Genomic DNA, 20590 nt, shown 5'->3' with positions numbered 1-20590 from the left:
GAGAGTATGGCCTCCAGACACCCTTTTAGCTCAGCGGTGAAGTTATTTCCAAGGTTCACCGTTCAGCCGGGGATTGGACAGCCCCATAAAACAAAACGTGATTAATGAGGCACAGCAGTCCAGGGCCAAGTACTAGAAGGCAGAAGGGGACAGGAAATCTGGTGATAGGGAACCCAAGGTTGAGTAAGGACAGTGTTAACATGTAGTGGGATTGTTAACCATTGTCATAGGGCATCATGTGTACTGTTTAATAAGAAACTATTTTGTTCTGTAAACCTTCATCTAAAGTGAGAATAGTGGCACAACTGGAAGAACGTAATCGATGTCATGGAATTGTGCATGTAGAAATTTTGAAATGGTGTATCTTCGGCTATGTATATTTTCACCAAAAAAGAAAAAGTCAAGAAGGGAGAGTGTTGACATGTCATTGGGTTGTTACCATGTCATGAAACAATATGTATACTGACAAAGAAAAAGTTATGGATTTAAATGCTGTTGTAACAAATAGTATTGAGAGATTCCTTGTACCCTTTACCTGGTTTCCCCCACTGGTAACATTTTACAAAACTATAGTATCATCCAAGGAGCCCTGGTGGTGCAGTCATTACGCGCTTGGCTGCTAACCAAAGAAGGGTCAGTGGTTGGAACCCATCAGCTTCTCCACAGGAGAAAGGTGGCAGTCTGCTTCCATAAAGATTTACAGCCTTGGAAACCCTGTGGGGCAGTTCTTCTCTGCCCTGTAGGGTTGCTATGAGTTGGAAGCGACTCGACAGCAATGGGTATAGTATGATGTCGTAGCCAGGATATTGACATTGATATAGTCAAGACACAGAACATTTCCATCACACACAGGATGCCTCATGTTGACTTTTTATACCCGTACCCACTTCCTACTCCCTCCTTAACACCTGGCAACCACTATTCTGTTCTTCTCTTCTATAATTTTGTCATTTTAAGGATGTTATAAATGTGAAATCAAACAGTGTGTAACCTCTTTTGTTGGCTTTTTTAACTCAGCATAATTCTATGGAGATTCATCCAAGTTGCTGGATGTATCAGTAGTTTATTCCTTTTTTATTGCTGAGTAATATTCTTTGGTATGAATGTAATAAATTGTTTAACCCATTCAAGGACATCTGGGATTTTCTAGTTTTTGGCTATTATAAGAAAGCTGCTGTAAACATTCATGTACAGGTTTTTTTGGTAAACAAAGTTTTCATTTCTCTGGGATAAATGCCCAAGGGTGCAGTTGCTATGGTAGTTCCATGTTTAGTTTTTAAAAAAATTGCCAAACTTTTTCCAGAGTGACCGTACCATTTTACATTCCCACCAACAATGCGTGAACAATTTCTCCGTATCCTCACCCGCATTTGGAGTTGTCACTATTGTTTTATTTTAGTCATTCCGATAGGTATGTAGTAATATTTCATTGTGGTTTTAATTTGCATTTTTCCAGTGGCTAATGATGTTGAACACATTTGCAAGTGCTTGTTTACCATTTATATATCCTTTTTGGTGAACTCTTTCTTCGTATCTTTTGTCCATATCTTAGTTGGATTGTTTGTTTTTTTACTTTGAGTATGAGAGTTCTTTAGATAGTCTAGGTAATGGTTTGTTGGATATGTGGTTTGCAAATATTTTTTCCCAGCCTGTAGCTTATCTTTTCATCCTTTTAACAGAGTCTTTCACAAAGCAAAAGTTTTTAATCTTTTTGAAGTCCAATTTATCCACATTTCTTTTTTCTTCATGCTTTGCTGAACTCTAGATCCTAAAGATTTCTCCTATCTTTTCTTTCTAAAAGTTTTATATTTTTGTTATGTTTATAATCCGTTTTGAGTTGATTTTTTTTATGATGTGTAAGACTTAGGACAAAGTTCACTTTTTGCCTCTGGATGTTCCAAGTACTCCAACACTGTTTGTTGAAAAGGTTGTCTTTTCTCCAATGAATTGCTTTCGTACCTTTGTCAAAAATCATTTGAACTTATTTGTGATTCCGTTTATAAGTTCTGTGTTCTATTCCAGTTATCTCTGTCCTTCCAGCAGTGCCACACAGTCTTGATTTCTACTACTACATAATAAGTCTTGGAGTCAAGTAGATTAATTCCTCCCACTTTATTCTTTTTTAAAATTGTCTTAGCTTTTAAGCTTTGCCTTTCCATATAAATTTTAGAATAAGCTTGTCTATTATCTACAAAAAAATCTTCCTAGGATTTTGATAGGAATTGTGTTAAAACTCTATCAATTTGATAAAAATTTACATTTTTATTATGTTGTGTTTTCCAATCCATCAACACAGTATGTGTTTCCATTTATTTAGATCTTTGATTTCTTTCATCAGCATTTTGTAGTTTTCAGCATATAAATCATGTACGTGTTTTATTAGATTTAAGCCTGAGTGTTTCTTTCTTTTTTATTTTTAGCAGTACAAATGATACAATTTAAATTTTAGTTTCTACATGTTCTTTGCTGGTATATAGAAATAAAATTGATGTTTGTATGTTTATCTTCTATCATGTGACTTTATCGAACTCACTTATTTCTAGGAAGTTTTTTATGTAGGTTACTTGGGATTTCTACATAGACAATCATGAGGACAGTTTCTTTCTAATCTATATGGTTTTTTTTCCTTTTATTGTTTATTATACTGACTAGAACTTCTGTCATTATGTTGAATAAGAGTGGTGAGAGTTTTGTTGCTAATATTATGGGGAGCACATTCAGTCTTTCACTATTAATGTTAGCTGTAGCTATTTTGTAGACGCTTTTTATTAAATTGTGGAAGTTTCCCCTCTTCTTTTTCAGAGAATTTTTATTGTGAATAGGTGTTAAATTTTGTCAAATGCTTTTTCTGCACTGATTGATATCATCATGTGATTTTTCTTCTCTAGCCTGTTAATGTGGTGAATTATATCAGTTGATTTTCCAATACTGAACCAGACTTGCATCCTGGAAATATTGAACCAGCATTGCATCCTGGAATAAATCCCACTTGGTCATGGTGTATAATTCTTTTTACATATTGTTAAATTCTGTTGGCTAATATTTTGTTAAGAATTTTTGCATATATATTCATGAGGGATATTGGTCTCTGGTTTTCTTTTTTGGTACTTTTTCTGGTTTTGGTATCAGGGTAACACTATCTTCATAAAATGAATTAGGACCTGTTCCCTTCTCTTCCATTTTCTGGTACAGATTATTATAGAGTGGTATTAATTCCCCTCTTTAAATGTGTGGTAGAATTTTCCAGTGAAACCATCTGGGCCTGCAGATTTTATTTTTGGAAGTTTTTGAATTACGAATTCTGTTTTCTTAGTAGTTATGTGGCTATTCAGCTTATCTATTTCATATTAGAAGAATCGTGGCAGTTTGTGCTATTTGAAGAATTCATCCATTTTATCTAAGCTGTCAAATCGATGCACGTAGAATTGTTCATAATGTATCTTTTTTTCTGATCCTTTTGATGTCTGCAGAGTCTGCGGTGATAACCTGTTTAATTCCCGATACTGGTAAATTTGTTTTCTCTCTCTTTTTCTTTATCAGGCTTATCAATTTTATTTTTAGAGAACCAGGTCTTTATTCCATTGTTCCAGCTCTGTTTTTCTGTTTTCAATTTCATCAATTGCTGCTCTTTATTGTTTCCTTCCTTCTCCTGGCTTTCAATTTGTTTTACTCTTTCTAGGTTCTTGAAGTGGGAGCTTAGATTATTGACTTAAGACTTTTCTTCTTCCTAATTATGCATTTTGTTGTTGTTGTTAGGTGCCGTGAAGTTAGTTCCGATTCATAGTGACCCTGTGTACAACAGAACGAAACACTGCGCGGTCCTGCGCCATGCTCACAGTCATTGTTATGCTTGAGCCCATTGTTGCAGCCACTGTGTCAATCCATCTCATTGACTGTCTTCCTCTTTTTCGCTGACCCTCTGACTTTTCCAAGCGTGATGTCCTGCAGGGACTGATCCCTCCTGATAACATGTCCAAAGTATGTGAGACGAAGTCTCGCCATCCTCTCTTCTAAGGAGCATTCTGGTTGTACTTCTTCCAAGACAGATTTGTTTGTTCTTCTGGCTGTCCATTCAGTATTCTTCACCAGTGCCATAATTCAGTGTTCCTTATTCATTGTCCAGCTTTCACATGTATGTAAGGCGATTGAAAACACCATGCCTTGGGTCAGGCACACCTTAGTCCTTGAAGTGATATCTTTGCTTTTTAACACATTAAAGAGGTCTTTTGCAGCATATTTGCCCAATACAGTGTGTCTTTTGATCTCTTGACTGCTGCTTCCATGGGAATTGATTGTGGATCCAAGTAAAATGAAATCTTCGACAACTTCAGTCTTTTCTCCATTTATCATGATGTTGCTTATTTGTCCAGTTGTGAGGATTTTTGTTTTCTTTATGTTGAATTGTAATCCCTACTGAAGGCTGTGGTGGTTTATCTTCATTGGTAAGTGTTTCAGGTCCTCTTCATTTTCAGCAAGCAAGATTGTGGCATCTGCATGTAGCAGGTTGTTAATGAGTCTTCCTCCAATCCTGACGCCGCATTTTCTTCATATAGTCCAGCTTCTCAGATTATTTGCTCAGCATACAGATTGAATAAGTATGGTGAAACAATACAGCCCTGACACACATCTTTCTTGACTTTAAACCATGCAGTATCCTCTTGTTCTGTTCAAACGACTGCCTCTTGGTCTAAACACAATTAAAATTAGGTGTTCTGGAATTCTCATTCTTTGCAAGATTATCCTTAATTTGTTATGATCCACACAGTCGAACACCTTTGAATAGTCAGTAAAACACAGGTGAACATCTTTCTGGTATTCTTTGCTTTCAGCCAGGATCTATCTGACATCAGCAATGATATTCCTTGTTCTACATCCTGTTCTGAATCCACCTTGAATTTCTGGCAGTTCCCTGTCCATGTACTATGGCGACCACTTTTGAATGATTTTCAGCAAAATTTTACTTGTGTGTGATAATGATATTGTTCAATAATTTCCACATTCTGTTGGATCACCTTTGTTTGGAATGAGTACAGATATGGATCTCTTCCAGTTGGTTGGCTAAGTAGCTGTCTTCCAAATGTCTTGGCATGGACAAGTGAGCACCTCTAGCGATGCATCCATTTGTTGAAACATTTCAATTGTTATTCCATCAATTCCTGGAGCCTTATTTTCACCAATGCCTTCAGTGCAGCTTGGGCCTCTTCCTTCAGTACCATCAGTTCTTGATCATATGCTACCTCCTGAAATGGTTGAACATCAACCAGTTCTTTTTGGTACGGTCACTCTGTGTATTCCTTCCATCTTCTTTTGATGCCTTGTGTGTCGTCTAATATTTTCCCCTTAGAATCCTTCACTATTGCAACTCTTAGGCTTGAATTTTTTCTTCAATTTTTTCAGCTGGAGAAACGCCAAATGTGTTCTTCCTTTTTGGTTTTCTAACTCCAGGTCTTTGCACATTTCATTGTAATACTTGACTTTGTCTGCTCGAGCCACCATTTGAAATCTTCTGTTCAGCTCATTTACTTCATCATTTCTTCCACTCATTTAGCTACCCTGTGTTGAAGAGCAAGTTTTAGAGTCTCTTCTGGCATCCATTTTGGTCTTTTCTTTCTTTCTTGTCCTTTTAATGACCTTTTGCTTTCTTCATGTGTGATGTCTTTGATGTCATTCCACAACTCGTCTGGTCTTCTGTCATTAGCGTTCAATGCATCAAATCTGTTCTTGAGATGGTCTCTAAATTCACGTGGTATATACTCAAGGTCATATTTTGGCTCTCGTAGACTTGCTCTCATAGACTTGTTCTAATTTTCTTCAGTTTCAGCTTGAACTTGCATATGAGCAATTGATGGTCTGTTCTGTAGTCGGCCCCTGGCCTTGTTCTGACTGATGATATTGAACTTTTCCATCATCTCTTTCCACAGATGTAGCCAATTTGATTCCTGTGTATTCCATCTGGCGTGGTCCAAGCATATAGTCACTGTTTATGTGGGTGAAAAAAGGCATTTACAATAAAGAAGTTGCTGGTCTTGCAAAATTCTATCATGCAATCTCCAGTGTCGTTTGTATCACCAAGGCCATATTTTCCAACTCCCAATCCTTCTGTTTCCAACTTTCACAGTCAAATCGCCAGTAATTATCAATGCATCTTAATGCATGTTTGATCATTTTCAGACTGCAGAAGTTGGTAAAAGTCTTCAGTTTGTTCATATTTGGCCTTAGTGGTTGATGCATAAATTTGAATAATAGTCGTCTTAACTGGTCTTCCTTGTAAGCGTACAGATATTATCCTATCACTGACAACATTGTACTTCAGGATAGATCTTGAAATGTTCTTTTTGATGATGAATGCAACGCCATTCCTCTTCAATTTGTCATTCCTGGCAAAGCAGACCATTTGATTGTCTGATTCAAAATGGCCTATACCAGTCCATTTCAGCTCACTAATGCCTAGGATATTGATGTTTGTGCATTCCATTTCATTTTTCACGATTTCCCATTTTCCTAGATTCGTACTTCGTACATTCCATGTTCTGATTGTTAATGGATGTTTGCAGCTGTTTCTTATTTTGAGTCATGCCACATCAGCAAGTGAAGGTCCCAAAAGCTTGACTCCATCCACGTCTTTAAGGTTGACTCTACTTTGAGCAGGCAGTTCTTCCCCAGTCATATTTTGAGTGCCATCCAACCTGAGGGTCTCATCTTCTGACACTATATCACTATTCCACCAGGTGTCTGTCAGTTTGTCACACTGTGGTGGCTTGTGTGTTGCTGTAATACTGGAAGCTTTGCCCCTGGAATTTCAAATACTAGCAGGGTCACCCTTGGTGGACAGGTTTCAGCAGAGCTTCCAGACTGAGACAGACTAGGAAGAAAGACCTGGCAGTCTACTTCTGAAAATACTGGCCAGTGAAAACTTTATGAATTATGCATTTGGTGCTACACATTTAGCTCTCGAAACTGTTCACCTTTGCCCCACGAATTTTGATATGTTGTATTTTCATTCAGTTCAATGTATTATTTTATTGCTTGAGACTTCTTTCATTATTGAGTCTTCTTTGACAGTGAATTGTTTTGAAATGCATTGTTTAGTTTCTAAATGTTTGGAGATTTTCCTATTATCTTTCTGTTTTTGATTTCTAGTTTGATTCCATTATGCTAAGAGGACACACCCTGTATGATTTCAGTTATTTTAAATTGTTGAAGTTTATTTTATGGCCCAGGATATGATCTGTCTTGATATATGTTTCGTGAACACTTGAAAAGATGTGTATTCTGCTGTTGTTGAGTGGAATATGTGTTCTATAAATGTTGATTAGACCTGTGGTTGATGGTGGTGTTGAGTTCTTCTATATCTCTAATGATTTTTCTGTCTACTTTTATGTTGTTGAGAGGAAGATGTGGAAGTCTCCCAAGTATAATTGTGGATTTCTTTTCCCCTTTCAGTTCTGTCAGTTTTTACTTCACATATTTACAGTTCTGCTGTTTAGTACAAACACATTTAGAATTGGAGCCCTGTTGGTGCAGTGTTTAAGACCTTGGTTGCTAACAAAAAGGTCGGCAGTTTGAATCCACCAGACACTCCTTGGAAATCCTATGTATGGGGCAGTTCTACTCTGTCCTATAGGGTCACTTTCTGCTATTTAGTACAAACTCATTTAGAATTGGAGCCCTGATGGCGCAGTGTTTAAGAGCTCAGTTGCTAACCAAAATATCGGCAGTTTGAATCCCCCAGACACTCCTTGGAAACTATGTATGAGGCAGTTCTACTCTGTCCTATAGGGTCACTATGAGTCAGAATTGACTCGACAGCAACAGGTTATATCTTTTTGGTGGTTTCACTTGTTTATCATTATGTAATATCTGTGTTTTTTTCTGGTAATTTTCTTTACTCTGCAGTCTACTTTAACTGATACTAGTGTAGCCCCTCTTGCTTTCTTTGTATTCTTCACATGATATATCTTTTTCCATCCTTTTACTTTCTACCTCCTTATATTCTTATATTTGAAGTGAGTTTCTTAATAGACAGCATAGAATTGGGTCATGTTTTTTAATCCACTCTGCCAAATCTCTGTTTTTTAATCAGTGTTTATAGACCATTTACATTTAATGTAATTATTGATATGTGTTAGATATTAAGTCTCCAGTTTTATTTTTTGTTTTTTCTTTCGGTTTTTCATCTCTGTTTTATTTTTCCTGCCTTCCTTTGGGTTACTTGAACATTCTTTAGAATTCCATTTTGACTTATCTAAAAGAGGTGCCTTGGAAGACAGGCCTAGCAATCTGCTTCTGAAAGGTCACAGCCTTGAAAAGCTTATGGAGCAGTTCTACTCTGCACATATAGGGTCGCCATGAGTCAGAATCGACTCAGTGGCAACTAACATTGCTGGTGTTTTTGAGTGTATCTCTTTGCATAGCTTTTGTAGTGCTTGCTCTAAGTATTACGTTGTGTGTACATAACTTATCACAGCCTATTGGTGCCGTCATTTTACCAGTTCTAATTAAATATGTAAACCTTACCTCCCTTTACATCACTTTCTCCATTTATCATATAATTGTCTTACATATTTCCTCTACATACGTTTTGCCCCTACCAAAAAAAAACCAAACCTGTTGCCATCAAGTTGATTCTGACTAATAGCGACCCTATAGGACAGAGTAGAACTGCCCCATAGGGTTTCCAGGGAGCACCTGGTGGATTTGAACTGCTGACCTTTTGGTTAGCAGCCATAGCTGTTAACCACTATGCCACCAGGGTTTCCCATAGCAGTGTTACTATTTTTGCTTCAACTCTCAAATATAATTTTGAAAATGCAAGAGGAGAGGGAAAGCCTATTTTATTTGCCCATATTTTTGCTTACCCTGTTCTTTCTTCCTTTCTGGTGTTCCAGGGTCCTTTTATTATTTCCTTTTCTGTTTCAAGAACTTCCTTTAGCCATTCTTTTCGGGTAGGTCTGCTGACCACACAGTCTCTTGGTTTGCTTATCATATGAGAATGTCTTGGTTTCTCCTTAATTCTTAAAGGATATTTTAGCTGGGTACATGATTCTGGGTTGACAGTTCTTTTCTTTCAGCATTTAAAGAATATGATGCTCTTTCTGGTCTCCATGGTTTATGATGAGAAATCCACTGTAATTAGAATTATTTTTTCCCTGTAGGTAAGGAGGTGTTTCTCTTGCTGATTTCAAGATTTTTTTTGTCTTTAGTTTTCAGAAGTTTGACTATTATGTGTCTTGGTATGGATTTCTTTGGGTGTATCTTGTTTGAGGTTCACTCAGCTTCTTTAAGGAATTTGTAGGTTTATGTCCTTTGCCAAATTTGGGATGTTTTTAGCCATTATTTCTTAGAGTACGTTTGGCCTCACTCACTTTCTCCTTTCCTTCCAGTACTCTGATGACATGCGAATGTTATATCTTTTTTTATACTCCTGCAGGTTCTTCTGAAGCTCTGTTCATTTTTGTTTCCAGTCTATTTTCTTTATGTTTTATGTGGTTCAGATTGGGTAATTTCTTTTGTTTTATCTTCCAGTTCACTGATTCTTTCCATTGACCTATCCATTCTGCTGTTGAATCCATCTATTGAGTTTTTTTCTTTTGGTTATTATATTTTTCAGCTCTGAAATTTCCATTTGATTCTTCTGTTTCTTTGCCAAAAGACTGTGTTTTTTGCATTTATTTCAAGTATGTTTATAATTGCTTGTTGAGATGGTTTTATGATGCCTAATTTAAAATTTTTGTCAGATAATTCTAACATCTGTCATCTCAGTTTTAACATCTGTTCTTTTTTTTTTTTTTTTTCTTACATTCAGTTTGGGATCTTCCTGGTTCTTTGTATGATGATTTATTTTTTATTGAAACCTGGACATTTTTGGATTATGTAATGAGACTTAAGATCTTAAACAAACCTTCTCTTTTAGGTGTCTTTCTCTGATACCACTCTGGCATTTGGTGGGGGGTACCATTTTGTTACTGCCATGTGAGAGTAGAAGTTCAAGTTCTACACTCGACCTCTGTTGACACACAAGGGGGCAGGGCTGCTTTGTTACTACTGGATAGAGGTGGGAGTTCTGGCTCCCCACATGGTCTCTATTGATATCACAGGAGGTAGCCTTGTTATAACACTGAGCCTTCATTAAAGTCTCAACTTTCAATTAGGCCTCTTCTGACACCAACCAGTGGGGAGAGGGAAAAGCACCCTGCTACTGCCAGGTGAGGGTAGAAGTCCAGGCTCTCTGTGTAGTGGAGACTGATGCCATGAGATGGGGGCTCATTATCAGCAAGTGAGTATGAAAGTCCCCGTTTCTTACTTGGCCTTCTCTGACACTTCCCTGGTGAGGATGTTGGGTCACATTGTTATAGCTTCACAAGGGCAGAAGTGGCCCTTCAGCCTTCACTGTCATGGTGGGGCCACAGATTTTTTGTAGTATTTGACTGGAGTAGAGTGGTCATTGTCTAAAAATTTTCTTTCCTAATCCTTTGGATAGAGAGAGTAGGCTTTTGTTGGGGAGTTTTTCCTGCACCCATTGACTTCTTGGTTGCTGGCTTCTTCAGCTCCAAGTCTGGGATATATGAGGCAAAAAGAAAACCCTGGGAATTCACCATCATGTCTTCCCTCAGGCCCTAAGGTCCTTAGCAAGTATGCCGTCTTTTTTCCACCTTTCAGAGCCTTCTTACATTTGTTTCATATATGATGCCCAAGGTTTTTAATTGTGTTTGGTGGTAAGAATAGGGAAAAGTACGTGTATTCCATTTTCTTAGAAGTGTAAGTCTGAGATTCACATTTTTAAAAAATTTCAGGAGACAACCATTCCCCAAGCATATGCTTGCTGTCTTAATAGTTAAAATGGTGGTTAGAAATTTTTCAGAGGAAAAGATGCTTTTTACAAAGCCTAATTTCAAGATAGGATTGGGGTAAGACATTCAAAACATTGTAGATACATCCTAATATTTGTAAGGCTGTCATGTGGAAATGAAACATTCTTAGCTTCATCATATAATCTGCCTAATTTCACCGTACCTTTTATATCAGTCACCACAAGAAGGAAGCCTAAGACTCCTTGCTCATCCGTAATCAACCAGATCCTCATCCACAATGTCTCAGTGTGTCTCCTAATCTGACCTCTTTTCCATCTGTCCCCAACTCCCCAGACCTTTCCAAAGTACTCTTTGGAACTAATGGTCCTCTTCCCTGAACCTTACTGTTCTTGCTCCTAACTGAAAAGTTTATTCACACCAAAAGCAAAACCCTGGTCTCAAGGCTCCAACCATGGTAAAAAACTAGGACTGAAAATGGCTTCCTGCAGTTGGCACTAGAAGGAACAGGTCCAGGTTCCACCCTTAGGTGGTGGCTAGAGGAATTAGACATGGAGCTTGAGTTATTCACTGAGGCTTCAGGAAGACAGTGAAACCACTTGGGTAGAGATTTGTCTGGCAAGGGAGACAAAAGTGGAACTGTAGAAAATGGAATTGAGAAGATATTTCTGTAGTCACCTGTAGAAAAGAGAAGATGGATTATATAAAATTTTTAAAAAGTTGTGAAGATTATAAGAATATAACAGTACTTGGTATATCAGTCCTTTTAAATTTAGCTGTTCTCATAGATGTTTTATTCTGGTTCTGATAATAAGTTAAATATATAGTTCTGGTTTTAATATGCATTTTCACGATGATTAATGATGTTGAGCATATTTTCATTTTCTTATTGGCTATTCATATATCTTCTGTGAAATAGGTGTTCAAATGTTTTGCCTATTTTTGTATTAGCTTGTCTTAAGAATTCTTTGCATATTCTGAATAAAATCTTTCATCATCGGATACATGTTTTGAAAAATTTTCTTCTAGTCTTTGGCTTGCCTTTTTGTTTTCTTAATGGTTGCTTCAGTTGTTAATTTTGATGAGGTCCAATTTACAACTGTTTTTTGTTGTTGTTGTTAGTACCTTTGATACCTGTTTAAGAAATCTTTGCCTAACACAAGACCATGAAAATTTTATTCTGTTTTCTTCTAGAAGTTTTACAGTTTTAGATTATACGTTTAGGTTCGTGATCCATTTTGAGTTCATTTGTATGTGTGTGTGTGGTTGTGTGGTGTGAGGTAAGGAGATCAAAGTTTAGGTTTTTATATATGGCTATCCAGTTGTTCCAGGACCATCTGTGGGGAAGACAGTCCTTTCCAAGTACCTTGGCCCTTGTGTTGAAAATCAATTGACCATATATGTATAGGTCTATTTCTGTCTATTCTGTTCCACTAACATATATCTATTCTTATAACACATTGACTTAATTACTGTAGCTCTGTAGTAAGTTTAGAAGTCAGGTAGTGTACATTCTCCAACTTTGTGCTTTTTCAAATTTGTTTTGCCTATTCTGGATCCTTTGCATTTCCATATAAATATTAAAATCAGCTTGTCAATATTTACCATTTTTATATTTAAAAACAATCCTGCTAGGGTTTGAATTAGGATGTTACTGAATGTGTAGATAAATTTGGAGAGAATTGGTGTCTTAATAATACTGATTCTTGCATCTTAACAATATTGATTTTTTTTTTTTCAAATCCTGAACATAGCATCTCCGTCTCCCTCTCTACCTCCTTCCCTATCACCCTCCCTCTCTCTCTTTAGGTCTTCTTTAATTTCTCTCAGCAATATTTTATAGTTGCAATATACAGATATAGAACATATTTTGTTAAATTTATCCCTAAGCATTTCATATTTTTATTCTATTGTAAATGGTATTGTTTTTAAATTTCATTTCCCAGTTGTGTGTTGCTAGTATATAGAAATCAATTGATTTTTTTTTTTTATATTAACCTTGTATCTTGATATCTTGCTAAACTCAGTAGTTCTGACATTTCTTTAAATTTTCTTAGTGTACAATCATGTCAAGGGCAATGGAATGTTAATTCTAGTAAGTGGTAGGTTAAAACACTTAAATTAAAACCAATTCAGATACATAAAAGAATAAAATGTACAATTTGCATTACTTTTTAATCCAAAAGATTTCCAAAAAAAAGTTTCCTATGTGGGATACAAGGTTGGTCTATACAAGATTGGTTTAACATTCTAAAATCAATCAATTATAATTCATATATAAGAGACTAAAACCAAAAAACTATTTAGACAGTTTTAATTCTTTTTTCATGCCTTTTATTTTTCTTGCTTTATTGTACTGGCTAGGATTTCCAGTGTAATGTTGAATAAAAGTGATGAAAGCAGACTTCCTTGCCTCTTTCATTTTAGGGTGAAAGCATTTGGTCTTTTACTGTAAGTATGATATTACCTTTAGGTTTTTCATAGATGTTCTTTACCATATTGAGGAATTTCCCTTCTATTTTTAGCTTCCTGAGAGGAGTTTTTTTTTAATATCATAAATGCATATTAAATTTGTTGTATGATTTTTCTGCATCTATTGAGATTATCAAATAGTTTTTTGGTTTTAGTCTCTTATATGTAGAATTATAATTGATTAATTTTTGAATGTTAAACCAATCTTGTATAGACCAACCTTGTATCCCACACAGTAATTTTTTTTTGGAAATCTTTTGGATTAAAAAGTAATGCAAATTGTACATTTTATTCTTTCATGTATCTGAGTTGGTTTTAATCTAAAAGTGTTTTAACCTACCACTTAACTAGAATTAACATTCCAGAGGAATACACCATCTTTTATCTTGTGACTTCATATGCCTCTTGATATATCCCTAGATATTAACTTCCCTACTCTGTGAAGCACAGCAATAGAAACAGTTTTTTAAAAATAATAATTTTAGTTCTAAAGTAGCATAGTTATGCTACACTGTAGGTGAAATAGGACTTGGAGGTACAACCACTAGATACTTGGTACACATTTACATGAATGTTTCTTAGGGATGAAGGGAGATGTGTTTCAAATTCTAGTCAACAATTTGGTAGTCAATCTTTTCATCTCTAGTACGTCCATATGTGGCCCCAGTTAGTCGCTACAGTGAGACAGATTCCTGCAGTGCCTTTTTTCTTTTGGTATTGTAGGTTCCAAGCTGGCCTAGCTAAAACACTGTTGTCAAGGACAGTTGCAACTCCCTGAGTAAAGATGCGGTTATTTAGAGCTTACCAGATTTTTTTTTTTTTTTAATTAGCCCAGAAATATTCTTTATTCCTTGTATTTCTGTAGACTGAAGTTTTGTAATACAGGTACCCAATCATCAAGTGTAATATAAAGCAGTTGTTTTCTCTTATACCTGGTTTTCACTGAAAACATTTTTTTTTTCTTTCCCTATTCTGCAGTACCTTCTCCAGGCAAATTCCGCTCCCCTGCAGCACCATCTCCTTTGGCTCTCCGGCAACCAGTGAAAGCATTTAGTAACCATGGCTCTGGCTCTCCTGGTAGCCAAGAAATAACACAGCTCACACAAACCACCTCCTCACCTGGACCTCCCATGGTTCAGAACACAGTCCCAGCAAATCCTCCCAGCAATATCAACAGCGCTACTCTAACCAGACCTGCAGGGACAACTGTAATGAGGAGTGGCTTGCCCAGACCCAGTGCCCCTTCTGCTGGGGGTATACCAGTGCCTCGCAGCAAACTTGCACAGCCTGTTCGCAGGTAAGGCAAATGTACATGCTCTGTTTCAGCAGTTTGAAAACATAGGAAAGTGAGTTAGACTGAAATTACCCTCATCTCTGCATTTGATTGTGGACATAGTCATAATGGGTTTCCACTAGAGTCTTAGTACAATTTGAATAAAACATTGCTATATTATTTTGAAGAAATCTCCATTTGGGATATTAGAGTATTATACCAATTTGGTTCAGTGTGGATGTAGTATTTGTTCATTTTGTCAAGATAATAAAATCATGTTAGAACCTACAGTGAGATTTAAAATAAAAATTCTAGCTACCAAATCCGAGTATAACCTGTAAGGGTGGTTTTCAAACCCTGATACAATTCAGAATCATCTGTGGATTTTATATAAATGTATATAAATGTAGAGGCCTAAGTTTTATACCCAGAGAGTCTAACTTATTAGAGCCTGGTACAAGCCCCAAATTCTGTAGGTGTGCTTTTTTAATCTCCACAAATGATTCTGATAGCCATCCAAATTGGGAACCATGCATCTATAATCTTTATCTACCTTTCAGGAATGTGATTACCACTGTCAGTAAACTTAGATGTCAACTATAATTAAACTTGGAATATTTATTTACATGCAAAAAAAAGGTTTTCATTCCATAACTTTTAAATGGAATGATCCATACTTCCTTAATTCTAAGATAAACATTTTATATTTCTGAATTTACTAGTAGAGTACAACAGCTTTTTGCTGTGCACTGTGCTGAATAATTTATACTTAGCTTATTTAAGCTTTATAATAATATTATAAGGGTAGTGTTGTTAGTTACTGTCAAGTTAATTCCCGACTCTTGGCGACCCCATGTGTGTAGAGTAGAGCTGCTCTGTAGGGTTTTCAAGGCGTGTTACCCTTTGGAAGCAGATTGCCAGGCAGTCCTGTCTTCCCTGGTGCCTCTTGGTGAGTTCGAACCACCAACCTTTTGGCTAGTAGTCAAGCATTTAACCATTTGCACCACCCAGGGACTCCTATTATAAGAGTAGATACTATTATTATTCCTATTTTACAGAGAAGGATATTGAAATTCATTGAGGTCAAATAATTTCCTTAGGTCACACAACTAATAAGACCTCCAAGCTGTGGGGACCATGGTCTCAGGGAACATCTAGCTCAATTGACATAACACAGTTTTATAAATCAAATGTTCTACATTCTACTTTGGTTGAGTAGCGTCTGGGGTCTTAAAAGCCTGTGAGCGGCCATCTAAGATACTACACTGGCCTCACCCCTTTGGGAACAAGGGAGTATGAAAACTAAAGATACAAGGGAAACATTAGTCCAAAGGACTAATGAACCACAACTACCATGGCCTCCACCAGACTAATTTCCAGCACAACTAGATGGTGCCTTGCTACCACCACTACTGCTCTGACAGGGATCACAATAGAGCGTCCCGGGCAGAGCTGGAGAAAAATGTAGAACAAAATTCTAACTCAGAAAAAGACCAGACTTACTAGCCTGACAGAGACTGGAGAACCCCTGAGAGTATGGCCCCTGGACACCCTTTTAGCTTAGTAATGAAGTCACTCCTAAGGTTCACCCTTCTGCCAAGGATTAGACAGACCCACAGGACAAAATGAGACTAAAGGGGCCCACCAGCCCAGGGGCAAGGACTAGAAGGCAAGAGGGGACAGGAAAGCTGGTAATAGGGAATCCAAGGTCAAAAAGAGAGAGTGTTGACATGTCATGGGGTTGTTAACCAGTGTCATAGAACAATATGTGTACTGTTTAATGAGAAGCTAGTTTGTTCTGTAAACCTTCATCTAAAGTACAATCAAAAAAAAAAAGACCTCCAATTCCAAGTATGTCTGACTTCAAAGTCCTCTTAACCACACATACTGCCTCCCCACTGATGGTGTACTAGGTCTCTAATACCACATTCATCATTCTGCCCCTCAAAGAAAAATACTAATATTTGGTTGGTTATCCATGTGGTTGAAAAAGGTAAGATGATCTTTTCCCTTCTGTTAATCTAGTAGCTGTGTTAACAAAAAGAGGCTAGGGAAGTCACCTGGTCCCCAGTAAAACTTGAAAGTTGTAAAAATGCTATGTGTGGGAAGGTTATACTAATAGCTGTTTAGAACTTTGGTCTTAATAGTCCCTGAAACAGCTTTCATGGGATCACGATGCCACCTGCAAAGTAGTTAATATACATGGTAGATCATATGGTAATGTTTCATAAAACCTGGCAAATCACATTATAAAATTTTTTTCAGATCCTTGCCAGCTCCTAAAACCTATGGTACCATGAAAGATGACAGTTGGAAAGATGGCTGTTATTGACCAGCAAAGACAAGCATGCAGAGGTCCACAGCTTCATGGACACCCCTTCACCAGGCTGAAGAACAACTTTTATATGCAGACTGTTCAGATAAGACTCTTGGGGTTTATAAAATCCCAGCCCTCTCTGTCTTAATTAGCACAAACTGACAGAGATGATCAAGCAGCACTTTAATGACATTTAACATCAGATGTGTTTGGTAATCATACAGTCACTCTCCATGGAATCATTTTTAGTTTTGTTTAATAGGAACCAAGTTGATTTTTTTAATATTTGACAGAGGCCAATAACTGGGCAAAAACCTAATGGATGCCAAAGAGAAACGCCCATTTGTAAATGAGAGAGTAACTTCATGCACAACAAAATGGTGAATTCAGGCTATCTGACCTCACAGTCAACCTAATTTACTATATAAATAGTACCAATAAATATTTGTGTTAATGAGAACTAATATTCTGACTAATTATCTAAAGTGTTTCATTAGTATTTCACTAGCACTCCAGGAAACTAGATCGAGAGAAGAATAAGAAACTTGGACTAGGGATTTGAAGCATGATATCTAAATTTAGGAGAATTCTAGAAATTATTTTTGCAGATTCATTAGAAAAATTGTTTAATAGAAATGTCATTTTGTTTAATCTTAAGTTTTGGATGTAGCTAACACATTACCACCACCAACAACAAATAGTGTCACGGCGTGCATCCATCATGTTGCATTGACATATCGGACTTTTATGTGTTTGTTTTGATTGCCAAAAGGGCTTAATATCAGTTGTACAATCTTTCTAAACTTTATAGTTCCTGGCTCAGGAAAGATGGCCTTTGCTATTGAAGCCAACTTTTTCACACGCTGTTATCTATTACAGAACTAAGAAATCGTGTTTTTATTAGCAGGCTTCCATGATGGGAAAGAGCAAGTAGTATGTCTTTATTCTTGATACAATAACACCTCAGTGCTTACAACCTGGAACAAAACCATACAGTGAGAGAAAGAGAGGGAAAAAAAATCTATGCACTCAACCTACAAAATCTCTGGTGACGACAGTTGTATTGTTGATATTAAATGACAGAACAGTCTTTTGAGTGGTAGGAAAATAGAGCGTGCTGAATCCTACTTAAGTTGGTCCACTTTAAACTGTAACTGTATAAAATATCTTTTAAAAATACTGTCCCCTTTGACTTAGATTTTGCCTTACATCAGTTTTTGCGTTTTTGGCAACAAATGAAAGCTACTACATATGACTATAACCGTTAAATACTTGCTCTCTAATGGCTGTTATATATACCCTTGAAATCACTTATTTTGGTTTTATCAGACTTACTACCAGACTAAAACTTCTTCTGCAACAGGCTTCTCATATTTAATAGTGAGGTCTGTTTTTAAATATTTAATTTGAACAGCTCTAAAATGTTGGAAATCAGGTCACCTAAAAGATTTTAGAGATTTGAACATAGTTCATTTCCTGTTAATCAAAAACATTCTGTAAGTTGGCAAAAGAAAGTGAGAGAGAAATGGAAGGCTTGATATTCAGGACAGCATTGAGGTTCATAGGCTAAGGGAGTGATAAAACTTATAACCAAGACCCCCATTCTGCTGTGACTGACACCATGGTAGTATTTATTAGCTTGACCAGTAGGAAGTCATTCAGTTAGCACAAGCAGCTGGAGATTTAAACTGCCAGTACTAACGTATTTTGATGTATAATGCAAGGAAGAAATTTATCCTTGAATTTGAGGGTAATGGGGTGGGTCGGGAAAGATGGTACCAGAATTCCACATGATGATGAACTGAAAAGTGTTGCGTTTCAGAGGAAGATAAAGCAAGCATCTGCTCTGGGTGGGGAGGGTATCTCATGTAAATCTAAGTAAGTGAAAGAAAGAACTAGCCACTGTCTATTTTGAAAACCACATATACACAAAATAAAATAGGTCTCAGTTTTCAGTGCAACATTGCAAAACAAAACAAAACAAAAATATGCTGCAACCTAATAATTCTATTATGAAACATCCATTACATTTTTTAAGTTTAATCAGTTTTAAAAGGAGTATTCAGGTTATTGAACTTTGTTTTTTAAATGGCTGCATCAGAAAAAAATGTCTTTTTTTTTTTTAACTAAAATATTTCATCACTAGTTAAAATTTTATTTTGGATCTGAGTTTGGTAAAGTATTGTTTTACCTGCTGTTGTACTACCACAGACTATTGGCTTTCAGTTTCCTAAAGAGAAAAATTGCCTTTTTACTAGGAAGCCTTTGTGTATTGCCAATTTTTCTGTTTGGGGAAATCTAAGGATCACTGTGGTTAGTCTTACAGAAGAAATGTGGATTTGATAAACTAGTGCCTATGATTTTAACTTATGTTTGATATATAGTAGTAAGGGTTTTATGAATGTGGATTATTTTTTGTGCCAACAACCCAGAATTGTCACTTATATGTAAGCAGAAAGTTGTGAGCTCTGCTTCCAAAGTTATTTAATTTTCTCAGTGTTTGAATGTTATTTTTTGTAAGTGTGTTAATAAAAGTGTAAAGAATTGGAAAAATGTAAATATTCTTAAGCATTTGCTGGATCATTTTTCTACAAAAATTTTTGTATAATACAAAACACTCTCTGAAGAGTTGACTTTTTTTCGGTTTTCATACCCTGAAAATCACATTTTGTAAAACCAGGGACCATTCATAATTGTCAGATACTTTTTAAAATTATCTCAATACATCACTTTTATTAAGAAAAAGAAACTTTTTTTTGAAAGAAAACGAGATACATATGTGGCCCCAGACGTGTGTATAACTCTAGAATGATCTAGACTATGTATGTTTAAATTAACTTTTTATTGAATGTACAGGTGTCCATTTTTGACATTACGCATGGTCCTTTTAGATCACATGAAGTTTGATTTGCAAACATTTCTATAGCCGAACTTGTATATGTGGTTGCCTCCTTAATAAACAACCTGACCATAATGTTTATTATTAAATTTATATTTGTTTTTCTAAGTGTTTTATTAATTTCTGGATATGGGAAGATTCTTTTTACCCTCCCCCCTAGTTGCCTAGTTGGTTTTATACATGCCTTAGTTGATTTTTTAAGCACACAGACTAAATCATATTTCCCTTTCAGACTTAGTCTTTATGGGATTGGATTATATCATGTTACATTCTCTTTGTCCTAGTTGTTTCAAATGTGGATTAGTTGGAGTAAATGTATAGTTTACTCCAAACTGGTTTGTTCCCGGAATTTTTTCCTCTGCTGTGAATTGTTACCTAGTTAGAAAAAGTTAGCATATATAAAGTAAGCAAAAAACAATTATATAAGAGTTTCCAAAAAGGGAAATAAATACATTTTTAAATGAAATATGAGTATTTAGGTGATTGTGTACATCTTTTCTTTTATGGATGGAAAAGTCAAAACTCGTACACTGTTGAATTAGTTCCCCATGCTCCTTCAGGAAGTATTTGCTGTGCCCCATGTTACAGAATCATAAAGCATGTTGTTAGTCTCACTGCAAGGCATTAAGAAATGACACCCTCATATTTTTCTCTCAAGCCAGTCTAAAAACCTTAAGAACCATTTAAAATTAAATGCCAATACACTTGTAAATCAATGAGTGAAAAGTTACCTAAACTTGTTATTTACCCAGTAAAATAGGAAAAGCCTTATGAAGGCTCTTGTGAAATATTTGCTATCTCAAAGTTTAGCTTTGAGTTAC

General features: G+C 36.2%; 1 protein-coding gene across 3 annotated transcripts in view; it reads left to right on the top strand.

Moving 5' to 3' along the window:
• The window catches only part of SLAIN2 (SLAIN motif family member 2), a 113807-nt gene extending 93963 nt beyond the window's left edge, over positions 1 to 19844 (top strand). For all 3 annotated transcript variants that reach the window (XM_004382917.3, XM_023737377.1, XM_023737379.1), the window contains 2 exons: positions 14259 to 14577; positions 16819 to 19844. In XM_004382917.3, coding sequence (XP_004382974.1) covers positions 14259 to 14577; positions 16819 to 16885 — 386 coding nt within the window. In that variant the 3' untranslated portion in view covers positions 16886 to 19844. The remainder of the gene's footprint in view (positions 1 to 14258; positions 14578 to 16818) is intronic.
• The last annotated feature ends 746 nt before the right edge of the window (positions 19845 to 20590 follow it).

This window comes from Trichechus manatus, unplaced genomic scaffold (genome assembly GCF_000243295.1).
Source record: "Trichechus manatus latirostris isolate Lorelei unplaced genomic scaffold, TriManLat1.0 scaffold00101, whole genome shotgun sequence".
NCBI lineage: Eukaryota > Metazoa > Chordata > Mammalia > Sirenia > Trichechidae > Trichechus > Trichechus manatus.
This window is presented reverse-complemented; position numbering and strand designations above follow the sequence as displayed.